The sequence below is a fragment of the Bos taurus genome, chromosome 17, assembly GCF_002263795.3.
Source record: "Bos taurus isolate L1 Dominette 01449 registration number 42190680 breed Hereford chromosome 17, ARS-UCD2.0, whole genome shotgun sequence".
NCBI classification, from domain to species: Eukaryota; Metazoa; Chordata; class Mammalia; order Artiodactyla; family Bovidae; genus Bos; species Bos taurus.
Window position 1 is genome coordinate 9785729 of NC_037344.1, and position 17603 is coordinate 9803331.

Consider the following 17603-nt stretch of genomic DNA (forward strand, 5'->3'; position numbering starts at 1 on the left):
AAACTAACACAACATTGTAAATCAAAATAAAATAAGAATTGTAAATCATATAAAATAAAAATTAAATGTAAAAAAGATGCTATTTTTAATATTTCAAGGGTGATAACTCTGCTCAAAATCGGATATTGAGTAGATTTGAAGTCAATATGGCATGGTGCCCCATCAGGAAAAGTGCTAGAACATTGTCATTAATTGGTAGATTTTGCAGTGAGCTTCTCTAAATCTGTCACATGTAAATTGTTGAAATAATTTAGGCTGCCTCTCTATCCCATGTGAGAATCCTGAGTATGAGGCAGGTAGCATGCAAAGTGCCATTTGCAAAACCTCTATGAACTTATGTATGAGTCTTACATTGCAGCGGTCATAGCTGAATCAAGTTGGCAAATCAGAGAGCAATACCAGTGGTGATAAAAACGATTATTTCTAGAATTGAAGGCAACTCAGAGAAAAAGCAGCTGGAGTTTTGGACTCATTACTTAAACTTATAAAAAGAAGCCATATCCTGTTGCTCAGAGAGGCCACGATGAAGCATTTTTTTCATCAACTTCTTGCAAATGTGATAAACAAAAGACATACTGAACTCCGTAATTTCTAAATAACTCAGGCTCGGGACCCATAGCTCGGCCCAGTGCCCGGCAGGGCTCAGTGTCACAGGCTGCTGCAACGGCATCGAAGTCCGCATCTTAGCTAACTCAGGGAAAAAAACTTAAATCGGGTTTAATACCTATAGTATGTTTGTTTTTTCACAATTTTTGTCTTTGTTTACTTTTCCAATTTAATATCTATTTTATATCGGAGGCTAGCTGAATTACAGTGTTGCATCCGTTTCGGGTGTACAGCAAAGTGATTCAGTTGTATGTATACATATATTCATTCTCTTTCAGATCCTTTTCCCGTATAGATTGTTACAGAATACTGAATAGAGTTCCCTGTGCTATACAGTAGGTCCCTGTTGGTTATCTATTTTTATATACAGTAGAGCATATAGTTAATTCCAACCTCCTTATTTATCCCTCCCCTTTGGTAACCATAAGTTTGTTTTGTAAGTCTCCTAGTCTGTTTCTGTTTATAGTATGTTTCAAAAGCAAAGTCACTGTAATTAAAAACAGTCAAGCAAGCATTTTGTGATAATCTTCTTAAAATAATAACTTTATACACTCAAGCAAGTATTTGGAGGTAATCTCCTTCAAAAATACTTTATAAAGTACTGACCCACCGATTGTGTAATTAGCTCATGATTCCTTCTAAGGGGATTCTAAATACATTTGCTGCTGCTGCTGCTAAGTCGCTTCAGTCGTGTCCAACTCTGTGTGACCCCATAGACGGCAGCCCACCAGGCTCCCCCATCCCGGGGGTTCTCCAGGCAAGAACACTGGAGTGGAGTGCCATTTCCTTCTCCAATGCATGAAAGTGAAAAGTGAAAGTGAAGTCGCTCAGTCATGTCTGATCCTCAGCGACCCCATGGACTGCAGCCTACCAGGCTCCTCCATCCATGGGATTTTCCAGGCAGGAGTACTGGAGTGGGGTGCCATCACCTTCTCCACCAAATACATTTACTAACTTATAATATGCATTTACTAATGTATGACACACATGCCAGTGATTACAGAGGCAAAATAAAATGTGGATGCATTTTTTAGCACATATACTTGGTCATTGTATTAGCAACCACTGATTGGCATATATATGCTCAATAAGTGTCTCTGGAGATGATTTGGTGTTAGAGCTTTCGAGACTTTTTATGTGCTCAAGTTACAAGGTAATAGTTTTATGAAAAAAACAATTTCTCTAAATGTGGAAGCTTCTTAGCAGAGAAGATGAAGATTCTCTTTCATAAGGCTTATATGTGTATCTTACATATGCAGGAAAAACCATCACTAAGGCCAACAGTGACCGCATCCCAGCTGTCCACCTTTAGTCTTGTTCCCTTGATGGCATCAAACACTGTTGGTCCGCCATTCTTGATCTCCTCCCTTTGATTCCAAGAAGCTACATCCTCTGCCTTCTTGCCTCTTTGGTCTTCCTTCCTCAGGTTGGTTAGCAAATTCTTTCTCCACCTAACCAGAAATGTGTTTTCTGTAGATTTCCATCTGTGACCTTCTTTTCTCCTAATTTCACCTTTTACCTGGGTGACTTCATTCATTGTTCTGTGAATAAAATCTAGAGTTCCCAATCTCAAAGAGTCACTACCTCTTTAGTATGTCCCAACTTTTGTCTTCTTCAACATGTTTTTCCTGCTTCCTCTTTTCAGTGGTCCTTAGTTTTCTTCCAATTTATCAGCTCTTTTTGCTGCCATTGTCTGTATTGTACGTATTAAAGTTGTCATCAGTCAATTTGTGTCTGTCACGTGGTAGATCTTTGTACCCATCTCTCTTTATTTTCTGTGTCACTGTTGTAATTGTCTACCAGGTGTTTCCATTCATGATCCTAGAATCATCTCTAGCTACTGAATCTGGTCTTAGAGACTCATGATGTGGGCCTTTCTCCATATTTGTCAGGGTATAACTCATCGAGTTCTGGATTCCGGTGCATTTGTCCTCGTCTGGACTTTTTTTCTTGGTCTAGCTCATTTTCACCTTGCCGTTTCTTCATCAAGTTTTCCTTCAACCCAACTGCAAGTCATTGGACTCTCTGTGGATTATGATTTCTTTTCAAGCCATGAAAAGTGAAAGTTGCTCAGTCATGTACGACTGTTTGCTACCCCATAGACAGTCCATGAAATTCTCTAGGCCACAATACTGGAGTGGGTAGCCTTTCCCTTCTCCAGGAGATCTTCCCAATCCAGGGATCAAACCAAGGACTCCCACATTGCAGGCACATTCTTTACCAGCTGAGCCACAAGGGAAACCCAAAAATACTGGAGTGGGTAGCCTGTCCCTTCTCCGGTGGATCTTCCCAACCCACGGATCAAACCAGGGTCTCCTGCATTGCAGGTAGATTCTTTACCAACTGAGCTATCAGGGAAGCCCTTTTTAAGCTATGCTTCTGCTGCTGCTAAGTCGCTTCAGTCCTGTCCAACTCTGTGCGACCCCATAGACGGCAGCCCACCAGGGTCCTCTGTCCCTGGGATTTTCCAGACAAAAATACTGGAGTGGGTTGCCGTTTCCTTCTCCAATGTAGGAAAGTGAAAAGTCAAAGTGAAGTCGCTCAGTCATATCCGACTCCTAGCGACTCCACGGACTGCAGCCTACCAGGCTCCTCCGTCCATGGGATTTTCCAGGCAAGAGTACTGGAGTGGGGTGCCATTGCCTTCTCCAATTTAAGCTATGGATGACTGCTATTACACAGTGACTTTAATATTTACCAGTCTCCAGGTCTTACCTAGAGTGTAAATTCATTGAGAATAAAAGCCATTTGCTATCTTTGTGTTCTCAGAAGTACTTTCACATAGCTTTTGTTTAGTAAAAAAATCATTTGAATAAAATGATTCATTAACTGCACAGTGGCCAGTAATTATATTTGATCATTTGTTTTGTTAGAAAATACATTTTCAGCTAGATTTAAATGTTTTCCCTATTTCCCAAAAAATAGACTTTGCATATTTTGATCAAATGTGAATTTGTTTAGCCATAGTTGAAGGATAAAAAGTCACTTGAATGCCCTTCTAGCATAGATTCTTATCTTTAAAATGAAATTTTGCCCATATTAGGGTGGGCTTAAGCTTCCTGTAATCCAAAATATTCTTGCCTTTTTTCTTCCTTTTAGATCTCTACCAAAATACTTCCCTGCGGTGCTGAAGCTACCCTCTGTTGATTATTATTTTAAATCTTTTACGGGAAAATTGCATTCACTTAAATGAAATTTAGTGTGTAGAAAATACTTACCTTATTAACAGAGCCACTGTAATGAATATTACTAATGGTGTAAACTGTCGTGAAAACAAAGAAAAGTAAATTGAAAAAACTAATCAGCCATTGTTGTGCTTTACATGTTCTTTTCCAAACTATTCACATCCTTGAGGTTTCCGTATCAGGTAGCTGTATGGTAACTATCTGTAAATTTTATTTATGTACCTGAGATTGGAAGACGTGAACCAATTATTTAATTCCTGTCTATGGTACACTTTATGGTACATTAAAAAGCAGAGACATTACTTTGTCAACAAAGGTCCGTCTAGTCAAGGCTATGGTTTTTCCAGTGGTCATGTATGGATGTGAGAATTGGACTGTGAAGAAAGCTGAGTACCAAAGAATTGATGCTTTTGAACTGTGGTGTTGGAGAAGACTCTTGAGAGTCCCTTGGACTGCAAGGAGATCCAACCAGTCCATCCTAAAGGAGATCAGTCCTGAGTGTTCATTGGAAGGACTGATGTTGAAGCTGCACCTCCAATATTTTGGCCACCTGATGTGAAGAGTTGACTCATTGGAAAAGACCCTGATGCTGGAGGGATTGGGGGCAGGAGGAGAAGGGGACAACAGAGGATGAGATGGCTGGATGGCATCACCAACTCAATGGACATGAGTTTGGGTGAACTCCAGGAGTTGGTGATGGACAGGGAGCCCTGGCATGCTGTGGTTCATGGGGTTGCAAAGAGTCAGACATGGCTGAGTGACTGAACTAATATGGTATACTATGAATTGCATCTTAAGAGAAGGAATCTTATTTAGTGATGAATCATCTCCTGAGACATTAATGATCTTATTGTCAAAAATAATACCATTAAAGAAAATAGACCACAAGAATCACTCCCAAACATTCCTCCTAAATAATGGGAAAACTACAATGAGATCAGATCAAATCAGATCAGTCGTTCAGTCCTGTCCGACTCTTTGCAACCCCATGAATCACAGCACACCAGGCCTCCCTCCCTGTCCATCACCAACTCCGGGAGTTCACTGAGACTCAAGTCCATTGATTCAGTGATGCTATCCAGCCATCTCATCCTCTGTCGTCCCCTTCTCCTCTTGCCCCCAATCCCTCCCAGCATCAGAGTCTTTTCCAATGAGTCAACTCTTTGCATGAGGTGGCCAAAGTACTGGAGTTTCAGCTTTGGCATCATTCCTTCCAAAGAAACCCCAGGGCTGATCTCCTTCAGAATGGACTGGTTGGATCTCCTTGCAGTCCAAGGCACTCTCAAGAGTCTTCTCCAACTCAGGTTAAAAATTGTGACTCAAAATATATGTTTATTAAAACAAAAGGAAATAGCAAAAAAGTGTTTTGTTTTTTGTTTTTTTTTGCCTAATTTGTGTGTAGATGAAAATAAGCATTTTAGTAAACTAGTTATTAAGAGGTGATTTGTTTTTGAAATGTATTTTTTGTATACTGAGTGTTCTCCAGATTCTTAAATTTATTTTTCCTTATATAAAAAAGTATGTGTTTATCCTAATGACCTTATGGGGCTGTTCCCAGTTACATGTACAGAAAGAGAGGAACCAGAATTTTTAAAATGGATGCTTGAGTCTGTATTCACACAGGACATTGCCTATACAGTAAATAATCAATATGGTTATTGTTGTACCATTCTCTTATACTGTATTTTTAAAAACCTTTTTTTTCCTGCTGCTAACCAATGTTATGCATGCTTGTATAAATTTACAGCACTACAGAAAAATATGATATAGAAAAGTAGAATTATCTGTAGTTCTGTTACTATGCCAGTCAATAATCAGTTCAGTTCAGTCGCTCAGTCGTGTCTGACTGTTGCGACCCCATGGCCTGCAGCATGCCAGGCTTCCCTGTCCATCACTAACTCCCAGAGCTTACTCAAATTCATTCCATTGAGTCGGTGATGCCGTCCAACCATCTCATCCTCTGTCGTCCCCGTCTCCTCCTGCCCTCAATCTTTCCCAGCATCAGGGTCTTTTCCAATGAGTCACCTCTTCACATCAGGTGGCCAAAGTATTGGAGTTGCAGCTTCAACATCAGTCCTTCCAGTGAACACCCAGGACTGATTTCCTTCAGGATGGACTGGTTGGATCTCCTTGCAGTCCAAGGCACTCTCAAGTGTCATCTCCAACACCACAGTTCAAAAGCATCAATTCTTTGGCGCTCAGCTTTCTTTATAGTCCAACTGTCACATCAATGCACGACTACTGGAAAAACCATGGCTTTGACTAGATGGACCTTTATTGGCAAAGTAATAACATCTCTGTAATACCGATTCATACTGGCTAGAATTTAAATACCACTAAATGTGTGACAGTGTTGTAAGTGCTGTTGAGTATATTGATTAATTTAGCCATAGAGAAGAATGAAATAGTGCCATTTGCAGCAACATAGATAGATAGAGCTAGAGATTATCACACTAAATGAAGTAAGTCAGAGAAAAACAAATACCGTACGATATCATGTATATGTGGAATCTAAAATATGACACAGATGAACCGATTTATGACACAGAAATAGATTCATAGACCTAAAAACAAATGTGTGATTACCAGGGGAAAGGGGGGTGAGGGAAGGATAAATTAGAAGATTGGGATTCGCAGATACAAACCAGTATATACAAACTAAACAACAAGGTCCTAATGTATAGCGCAAAGAACTAGATTCACTATCATGTAATAAAAACCATGATGGAAAAGAAAATACTTTGACAAAAATACTTTGTTTACAATAAAAATCGGATTCCTAAAAAAATATGTGTATATACACACAAATATATATGTTTGTTTTGAGTCATTTAATCTATAAGAACCCTATCAGGTATGACTTGTTATCACTGCTTTTCAGATGACAGAACTGGCCCAGAATGGTTAAGTAACCTGATATGCTTGTTCCCAGTTTTTTCTATGGGTAGATTATCATTTGATATTATTGCTATTGTATTATTTACAAAAATAGGAACAGAACATACTGATGCTGTTTTAGCACGGTCAGGTCCAAAACAAACTGCCCTGAACCACCAAAACTGCTCCTCACTCCACTATGTAAATGCAAATAGCACCAGCATACAATTTTTCTGCAAGTCTGGTCAGTACTATCTACTTAAAGAATGAAAAGGCCCTTTCTCACTGTCTTCACTCCTTTAAGCGGAATCCAAGCTGTTATCATCTCCTGCCTGGATAATTGCCGGAGTCGTCGTGGCTGGTCTCCCCACTTCCAAGATCACCCACTCCTGTAGTCCATTCTCCAGGCAGCAGCCAAAGTCTGATTTTTAAATGTCACTCAGATCATGTTACCCTTCTGCTTAAAACATCTCAATATTCACATCCCTCGTGATGGTACTGAAAATAGCACCCTGAGTCATCGTCACAGCCCTGGAGACCCGTGTGGTCCCTCTCTGTCTTCTTGGGCCCCACCCCCCACCTCCTCCCATCTCCCTGCCTCCTTGCAGCCACATTTCCATCTCTGGACCATGGCATGCTCATTCCTACCTCCGGGACTTTGCACTTTCTCTTCCCTTCGTTGTCATTTTTGCACGGTCGCCTCCTATGTCCTTTCAGTCTCCCCAAAGCAGCCTTCACAGGCGACCTTTCTAAAGAATCCTAACCCTCCAGTGCCCCATCCAATCTTGATCTCTGTCATTTTCTTCGAAGCACTTACCACTATCTGAGTTTATTTCCTTATTTCTATATTGTCTTTTTTTCCTTCTGTGGTAAAAACTCCATGAGAATAGGAATTTTCTCATTCAGCCGAGTGCCTAAAAAAGGCGGGGCATATCAGGCTTTCAATGAATAGCTCAATTAACGAACAATTTAGACACCAGCAATAGAAGGATGTTTCCTGTAGTAGTATTTGCAGATGCCTCTGAATTCTCACTTTGCTCTAGATTGCTGAATGAATGCTTGAATTGATTGCACATGGAAAGAAACTTTTCAGCAGCTACGGATGTTGGTAAAAGCATCTATCTGATTAAATGAAAGTACAAAAGACAGGTTTGCTTATTTCTTACTGAGTGGGCTTCAGAAACGACACAGAGTATTCTTGTTGTGTGAAGAATCCTGGTCACTGAATAGCGGACCAATCACTGCAGTGTTGTTAGGTAATTGTTATGAAGATGGGGAAACAACACAGCGATTCCTGCGAAAGCAGAACATGGTATATTAGCATTCACAGCCAGATCCTCCAGTTATATTTTGATCAGTTAAAGTTCCTTTTTCTTGCACAGCTTCTTATTGCTTCTCCCTAAACACCCAGCCGTTTTAAGAAGAAAGCTAGCCCAGTTAGTGTTTTTAATGATGGGTTAGTATAGCCCCTTCCAGTTGTCACAAAAATCAGTATGAACCTTTGATTAACCTCTTCAACTCTTCACTGAATCATTAGAACTATTCTATTTGATACTGAAAATACTTGCATCTTACTTGTATTTCCCAAAGAGAGACATTTGTCTTTACAAGTGGAAATACAATGCTCACTCATTTCTGCTTTAATGATATTTTAACATTTATGTGTTAAGTCCTATGAACTACCTTTGTCTGATTATAAAATTCTTTCTGAGAACAATATTTCTTTGATTACCAAGACCAAAAATGACCGGGTTGGGAAATTTTCCCCAACTCTTTAATATTAAAATGGTTTTTAGCAGGTGGAGTACCATTTGAGTGCATACATGTATACAGAAATTCCAAGCAAAATCAGCATAGCACTCATATAGCTGCAAGTAAGGTTTTAAGTGCCATAGGACTAGCTATTCTAGAAAGAGTAAGTTTTTACATGTAGATGATTTTCTGCTGAACCAGATCAAAGAATGGCTATGTATAGGAAACTTTCTGTAATTTGAACTTGAAGTCCATTTTTTGGATAAAACTTCATTATGACAGGCTGTTCCATTTATCTTTTGTACTGATCTTTATCTTAAAAGTATATCTTAAAAAAGATCTTAGAGATCACCTATTCAACCTTTTTAATGGGGAGAATTATAGCCCAAAGAGGAAAGGGGGCTTTGTTAAGGTTTTAGCAGTTAGTGGCTAAGCTAAACCGAGAACAGGAGGCTTTCTTGCTAAGTCCCTGTTCCTGCCTTTACCCCTGTATGTTTGGGACTCACATCCAATGAAGATATTTAGCTGTAGTAAGATGTTAATGTCTTGTGCATACTATAAATTCTGACATTCAGAGTCACTCAGTGAGCTTTGTGTTCTGATAAAACTCAACATCTAAGAAAATTTCAAGACCTGCTTCCCTCTCTTGCTCTTTCTCTCCTCCCTGCCCCTACTTACAAAATGTGGCAATGCATTTCCTAACACTGGATGGATACCCTCCCAACCATGTACCATCTTTCAGTTTCAGAGATATCGCATCATAGGATGTCAGTGGAGACGGGAGTTTTCCTGACCCATCCACCCATTATGGCCTGTCTTCTATGTTAATAATGCACTTGGTTGTGGGATGGCTTGCTGAGCTTGTGAGGAGAGTCTGTCTCCCTGGATGCCTTTCTCCCTGCTCTCTGCAAAGCTAAATGAACCATAGGGGAATTGAACCTATAACCTTGGCCTCATTAATTTACCTGCAGTAAAAATCACCTTTTGGAAATGAATGTTCTGCTGTGATAAGATTAAGGGTGTGATTTCATTCATTCAATAAATAGTCCCAGCATGACATTAATGGCAGCAGAGAGCACAGAGAGGCAGAGGACAAGGTCTTTGCCCTCAAGGGCTTGAGATGAGTGCTCCAATCAAGAGTGTCAGGGCAGAAGTGATGACCACGGAGGCAGCGGGATTAGCAAAATGCAAAAGTAAATCATGAGAACAGAGAGGGTTGTGTCCTGCCGGAAGAACATCAGGGACCCTTGAAGGATGGACGGGTTTTCCAGGAGTTGGACTGGGGGTGGGTATACAGATGGTGGTGCCCAAGCCCGTGGACGGGGAGATTGCAGTGTGGTGAGCACAAGCGCGAGAGGACCTGCAGGAGAAGGCGGAGAAGGAAGAGGCACACAGACGTTATCATGATGGTGGTATTGGGCACGGGGATGATGGAATATTTCTAACCTGGAAAGTAGTAGAATCAGAGCTCTGTCACAGGAAGTGTCTTTGTCAGCCACCGTAGAATGAATTGGAAGGGAGGCTGGGGTTGAGGGAGAATCCTGAGGAAGTGATGAGGGTCTGAAGCAGGCTTCCCAACAGGGTGAGGGGAAGTGATGGAAGTGGGTCAAGGCCGGACGAGCAGGGCTTGGGAACTGAGTAGATGTGATATTGAGTGTTTGTACCTGGGTGCCTAGCAGATGGCAGTATCCTTCCCGAAGCCAGGAGAAGACAGAGGCAGGGCAGCTTTGTAAAGGAAGTGGACACATAAAATCGGAACATCGGGGAGAGGTTGGAGTGGGATGTAAAGATTCAGAAAGTCGTTCAGCAGGAGAGCTGTCTGAGCTGGGATAAGTGGATGAGATCATCGAGATAAACTGTAGAAATGAGAATAAAGATCTCCAAAGGTAGAACACTGAAGAAAATCTACACCGGCGATCAAGACAGTGAGAAAAGAGCCTCAGAAATAGAGAGTGAGCTCAGTAGACCCTTACAGACACCGAAGAAGCAGAGCAATGCCAAGAGGTACGTGGATGTGCTCTTGTAATTGAGAGATGTCAGCAAACAAGAAGGGAAAATAACCCAGGTTTGCTTTAATTCTGTCATTGGCCAAATTCTTGTTTTAATTAGGATTTCATAATGCATCTCTTTGATGCTTCTCTTTGCCTTTATCTTAATTCAGTTCCACTATATACTTTTCTCGAGAGAGTTAAGAACCAAGCACATTCTTGTATGTAAGGAGTGCAGTAGGAGTTCAGAATTGATGATGGTTGTGAAAAGGCCAGTCATCTTAGACCACTCATTTATCCCCAGTGTTAACAGGAGCCTTATCTGTACCAAGGACTGTGCCATGCCCTGCGGACACAGTGGCAAAGAACCACAGACACAGGTCCAGGCCCCTGTTGAATTTACCTTCTTGTGTGAATGAAGCAAAATCAAGAGGAAAATAAAGAGACTAAAGAAGGAAAATAGACAACACGTTCAGTGGTGACGTGTGCTAGGGAGAAAATAAAGCAGAAGAGGAAAGGGGTTCAGAAGAACGAGTATTTTCAGTAGAGAGGTCAGGGAAGGACTGACTGAGGAAATAACATTTGGATGAAACCCTGAAGAAGCAGGGACATACATATCTAGGTGAACAGAGGACAGCACGTGCCAAGGCCCTGAGGTGGGTGCATGCCCGGTGTGTTTGAGGTCTGGCAAGGAGACCAGTGTTGCTGAAGGACAGCAGGCATGTGAGAAAGGTTAGTAAACTTATAGGAACCATACTGGGGCCCTGTGGTCATAGGTTGACCCTGACTTTTCCTCTGAGTGTAAGGGAAAGCCCTTGGATGGTTTTGAGCAAAGAAATAAATAAGAATCATTCTGGCTACAGGAGAAGGAAGGGGACAAGGACACACAGGAAGATCAGTGAGCAGGCTTCTGCACATCCCAGGAAGAGGTGTTGGTGGCATGGACTAGAGTGGTCCCAGAGGAACTATGGGAAGTGATCCAAATATGTATGCTTTCAGAGGGTAGAGGAAAGAGAAGTTAACAGACTGAGAAAGAAAACAGAGGTAAAGAGTCAGGAATGAGTCCAAGTTGCTGTAGTGGTCTGCTAGGGCTGCGTAACGAAGCACCACAAACGGGTAGCTGAAATAAGAGGAATGTATCCTTTCCTGGTTCTGTAGGCTCGGCCATGCTTAACGTGTCGGCTGAGTTGGTTCCTTCTGAAGGCTGTTGGGAAGAATCCGTTTCATTCCTCTCTCCTAGCTTCTGGTGGTTCGTTGGCCTTCCTTGGCTTGTAAGAGGATCACTGCCTTCATCTTCACATAGCATTCTGCCCGTGTGTGACTGTGCTCCAATGTCTTCTAACAAGAACATCAATCAAACGGGACTAGGGACCCACCCTTCTCCAGAAGGACCTCATCTCAACTAACTATGTCTGCTGTGGCCATATTCCCAAATAAGATTCCACTAAATCCAAATAAGATTTAGTTTTAGGTGAAAGACTAAAAATAAGGTTACCATGCAATCTAACAATCCCACTCCTGGGCATAAATCCAGACAAAACTGTAATTCACAAGGTATTTTGTACCCTCATGTTCATAGCAGCACGATTTACGAAAGCCAAGACATGAAAACAGCAACCTGAATGCCAATTGAGAAATGAATGGATAAAGAAGACGTGGTACATATATGCAATGGAATACTACTCAGCCATAAAAGAACAAATTAATGCTATTTGTGGTAACATGGATGCAAGTAGGGATTATCATCCTAAATGAAGTAAGTCAGAAAGACAAATACCATATGATCTCACTTATATGTGTAACCTAAAATACGGCAAAAATGAACCTATCTACAAAGCAGAAACCAACTCACAAACATGGAGAATAGACTTGTTTTGAGGGGCTAGGGAAAGGATGAATTGTTACTTTGGAGTTCACGGATGTCAATATCACGTGTAGAATGGGAAAACAACAAGGTCCTTCTGAATAGCACAGGGAATGGTATTCAATATCCTGAGAATAACCATAATGGAAAAGAATATATATACATGTATAACTGAGTCTCTTTGGTGTTCAGCAGAAATTAACACAACATTGTAAACTGACTGTACTTCAGTTTTTGAAAAAAGATTGCCCTCTGATGCCCTAGGGGCCAGGACTTCAATTTACCGATTTGGGGTGGGCAGGGAACACAATTCAGTCCGTAGCAGTTGCCAAGAAAATGTGTTTGGAGAGGAGAGGAGAGTTCCAAAGACTAACGTTAAGAGGCTTTTAAGTTTGAGGACCCAGACCAAAGCTCACAAAAATGTTCAGTGCAAATCCCGTGTATGCTTGTAGTTGTAGAAAAGCACTTACATGTTAGTAATGACTTTTAAGCTATATCCTAATTGTTTATGGCTTCCTGGTACTTCCTGTGCAGCATAGGAAAGTCAGACAGAGTATGGATTGAGTTTTACTGGCTAATATGCCAAAGAATTTATTGGTGCTGAAATGGAATGTTTTGAATGTCATAAAGAAGTCAAAGGACACTAATAAAAATAATAAAGAGCACTTTTCTCAGAAGGAGAAACAACTTTGGAGAACATCATTTCAGCCCTTGATTTAAGAAGTCGTTTTCTAAAAAGTCAGTCATGCTATAGTGCTTGAGCAGTGGCTCCTTCATCTGTTTCTGATGAGAATGTAGTTAAAACATATAAAATCATTTAAAAAAATCATCAAGGCAATAGTACCACATTTTAGCTAATTCGAAAAATAGAGAAATCATCATGGTAACTTAACCATTCTAGCCTTTCGATATGTTTTCTTTGAGTCTTTTTTTTTCATGTTCCTGCTGTTTAACATAGAGACAAAAGCTTGGATAGCAAGGCGGTAGTAGAGACATACAACAAATCTACCCGACATTTCCTCAGCATGTCCAGCTCAAATTTCTCTTGCCTTCCAGCTCATATTGCACATTCTGCCTCCTCTGACCCATCTTTGTCTGGCTAAGGTCTAATCATCCTTCAAAACTCAGAGGGCTTTGGGGAAGCCTTGTGACTGGAGTATTCCCACCCTTACTGGTACGGAAAGCTGTGGCGCCATACTACCCCACACCTAAGGACATACCATGATACTTCACGCCTTCACCAGCTTTGATGACAGGAGCTGGGCAGTTATTTCCTCAGGACCTTTTGCAGGACCTGCGGGTAGATATTCAATAAATGCATGTAGACTAGGAAAGAAAACATCGTTTGCCTGGTCCACATCTGCCACTGAACCATGAGACCTTACTAGAATTTAAAACTGTTTTGTTCAGATTGTGCCATAACCCAATACAGGAATATGTAATATATCTTGAGAAGAGTCTCCTTAAAAAGTATTCCATGTATACTGTTGCTTCAGGGGTTAAATTTATCCCTCAAAACGGAATCCTTCAGTTTGTAGCCATGAAAGTCCCCTTAGATAGTTACATATGTGGCTTGTTTTTAGTGTTGACTATGTCCCTTCCCAGGTGGTCCTAGTGGTAAAGAATCCGCCTGCCAATGCAGGAGACGCAAGAGATGTGGGTTCGATCCCTGGGTCAGGAAGATCCTCTGGAGGAGCACATGGCAACCACTCCAGTATTCTTGCCTGGAGAATCCCATGCATGGAGGAATCTGAGGAGGGGGCTACAGTCCATAGGGTCGTAAAGAATTGGGCACAACTGAAGCAACTTAGCACACACACATGTCTCTTTAAATTGGTAAACACAGTGAACTGAATTGAACACGCCCAGGTAAGTTAACATGGAAACAATGCAGGAGCTTAGAGGGTGAAATTGCTGGCAATACAGACAAGAATTAATTTTAATTTGTGCATTGTTTTGGAGAGGGGAGAGTTTTTCACCTGGCATAATTGAGATACAATCTGAGTCCAAGTGAAGAGAGTTGATAGGTATTGCAATAGCCCTTTGATGCCAAAAATACTTTCATGATGACTTGGCTCAAGATTTCTCTCCTCCCTGTTCACCTAGAATGCAAATAATATTTTTGGTACGCAGTCTCAAAATTAGGAAAAGGAAGAAAAAGTTTACATGAGATTGTTTATGGTTTCCTAGTACTGAAAAGAGGCTTTGCTATAGGGGATTTAATACATTACTCCTCTTATGAAGGTTTGGCCTTCATTTCCTACGTGATATGGGACCTTATTGAATTTATTGAACTGAGATGAATGACAGATATTGAGCTAAGCTGTACAGCAAATGTGCCACTGTGGTGTAGTTACTTAAATCTTGATTTCTTTCCCCAGCTCTACTTTACGAAGTGTTTCTACTGGATCCTCAAGACCTTCCAAAATATGTTTGGTGTGTGGGGATGAGGCTTCAGGATGTCATTATGGGGTAGTAACCTGTGGCAGCTGCAAAGTGTTCTTCAAAAGAGCAGTGGAAGGTAAATGTTCATGTGGGTGTCCTTTACACATTTTTTCTTCGTGTATAGTTTCCTCGTACAGTTAACTCCATAGCATTATTGAGAAATAATCAAAAAGTGTTTTTAGATATAATCTGTCAGTGAAAAAGAATAATAATGCCTTGCCTAAAAATCACTTGGAGATTTTTCACTGAACCATATTTAATGGCCAAAATTTGAAATCGTGGATTGGGAACAGTCAGTCAAAAACACTGGGTTTTTTGGTTGTTGATTTATCTCAGTTTGTTTTTTTCACTGAGACTTAGAAAAATAATTGTATGTCACCAGAATTTAATTTGCATGATCTAAAAGGGCGTTTTTTAAACAGTATGTCTGCCTGGTCTGTGTTTCTATATAAATATATGTGTTTGTGGCAAGTTAAAACATATCAGGATCATGTGTGTAATTTAAGCTGTATTCCTCACAGAATTATGTCATTTAATAGCTGCTTGAGATTCCGTGTCTCCATTTGAGTCCTAGTTTTGTTCTTACTGAAAGTTTTCAAACCACTGTATTAAATGAAAAATTGTACTGAGATTCAAGTATACGCAGGATAGCTTTTGCTTCCGTCCAAGTAACCGTACTTCCTAAAAAGAAATGGTCTTTTGGTTTGTTTCTGCCTTACTCCAGCCTCACTTCCAAGCAATTAATTAACATCATATTCAGGCCAGATGGTTTAATTAATGATGAGCATTAAGACTGGTCAAAGTGTAGAAGTTTTTGCTATCAGGAGAAGTATTGTGTTATAAGTATTATCGACACTTATTCTCACTAAAGAGTTCAGCCTCAAGATATCTGCAGGTGTATTGCTCAGAATATTTTTCTGAGAGATGAATTGGTGCTTTAGAGACTTTTAAGCATACATGATTTGAATGTTTCATCTTTATTTTGCTGATTCTTTAGAGACTTTTAAGCATAAATGATTTGAATGTTTCATCTTTATTTTGCTGATGACCACAGGAAATGTCCTTAGTTCTCAGATGAAGAATGCTGACTGAATAGTTATGTCTGTGCTTCTGAGATTGATTCTGCATTATTTAATTGATAGCACATGATTCATGTTATTTACACAATTAATTAATTAATAGTCCCCAAACCCAGCATTGAATTGATAATAGGAGTTCTGTATCTATTTCTCAGGAGATGCACTCTTGTTACAGATGACAGAAAATTCCACAGAAACTGGGTTGAGAACAAATGGAAATTCATTGGCTCACATAAGTGGAAAGTACTCTTACGGGTGTGGCTTTGGGCAAGCCATGGTCTTAATCCGGGTCATTCACACGCAATCTCATTCTCTCGCTTGACTTTGCTCTGGCTCTCTTTTCATGTATTTTCTCTCATGGTGATGAGACAGCCACCAGACCTCCTTTAAAAAGAGGTTTGAAGTTCCCAGGAGTTATTATAAAACCCCCCAATTGAATCTCCATAGTCTGACTTGACTCACACGGCCCCCTCCAAACCAGTCACCATGGCAGGGGAGGGCAGCAATCTGATAGGCTGGTTCTGGCCAACCTGAACCACTTAGACCAACCGTGGGGATGAGCGTTTCCTGGAGAAGAAGGTGGGGTCTATTATGAGAAGGCTGATTTCTAGAAAACAGGGGAAAGAAGTATGTATAAAACTGAAATCAATATAATTTTTTAAGACTGTCTGCCTGCCACCCTCTTCTTTCTTAACTCTGTGATTGACTCAGTAATAGAAAAATAAATAAGGTTTGACACTGACATCTTTCTTATGCCACTATATACCTTCCGATATAAGGGTTCCCCCCGCAGGCTCATTAATGTGTGAACAAAGGTGGTAAGTAAAAATAAAGCAGTGAGAGAAGGACGTTCAGAGAGAGTGTCCTGTATTATCCTACCTACAGGTCAGTAAAAATAAAGCAGTGAGAGAAGGACGTTCAGAGAGAGTGTCCTGTATTACCCTACCTACAGGTCAGCTTTCATATCAGAGCCCACGTTTTGGCTATTTACAAAACCTGCCCTTCTCTGCGAAAAGGTTTTCTAGATGTTTTTGCTTAGTTGTTGTTGTTTTAAGTAGTTTCTCTAGAAGTAGCTAAGGAAGGAATTGTTTTTATAACTGAGGGACATATAAATATGGAAAAGCCTAAACGTGGATATGCTTTTGTTTCATTGGAGTGCCAATCAGTAATAATGGATAATGAACTTTGATGAGTGCCTTTTAAAACTTTTATTAATATAGCATATTTACTCTTTATTTGGTAATTAGAATTTATCACTCAAATATAAACTTCATGAGAGTAATGACTTGTTTTTGTTTTGTAATTTGTACTTGCTTACTCTCTTATCATGGGTGCGTGTGAAAGAAATAGGACCACCTTTGAATCAGAATTTTTTGGTTTAATAAGATATTATTTTAAAAATATTTTATCTAATTCAGGGGATTAATTTCACAAAGCTATGGTATATGAGAAGGCAATGGCAACCCACTCCAGTACTCTTGCCTGGAAAATCCCATGGACGAAGGAGCCTGGTAGGCTGCAGTCCATGGGGTCGAGAAGAGTCGGACACGACTGAGCGACTTCACCTTCACTTTTCACTTTCATGCATTGGAGAAGGAAATGGCAACCCACTCCAGTGTTCTTGCCTGGAGAATCCCAGGGACGGGGGAGCCTGGTGGGCTGCCGTCTATGGGGTCACACAGAGTCGGACACGACTGAAGCGACTTAGCAGCAGCAGCATGGTATATGAGTGTTATTCTTATTCATTTTTTACAGATGAAGATATTTGGGATCAGACCCAGTCAACTAACCTGTTCAGAATCATAAG

At 40.5% G+C, this 17603-nt stretch overlaps 1 protein-coding gene across 7 annotated transcripts in view; it reads left to right on the forward strand.

The window, feature by feature from the left end:
- Window positions 1-17603, forward strand: part of NR3C2 (nuclear receptor subfamily 3 group C member 2) — a 439920-nt gene that overhangs the window by 204276 nt on the left and 218041 nt on the right. For 4 of the 7 annotated variants that reach the window (XM_024977376.2, XM_010813714.4, XM_005217508.5 and 1 more), the window contains one exon: window positions 14654-14793. In XM_024977376.2, the coding sequence (XP_024833144.1) occupies window positions 14654-14793 (140 nt within the window). Of the gene's footprint in view, window positions 1-14653; window positions 14806-17603 lie in introns of all 7 variants that reach the window. The other 3 variants (XM_059876106.1, XM_010813712.4, XM_005217506.5) reach the window with 1 other exon arrangement.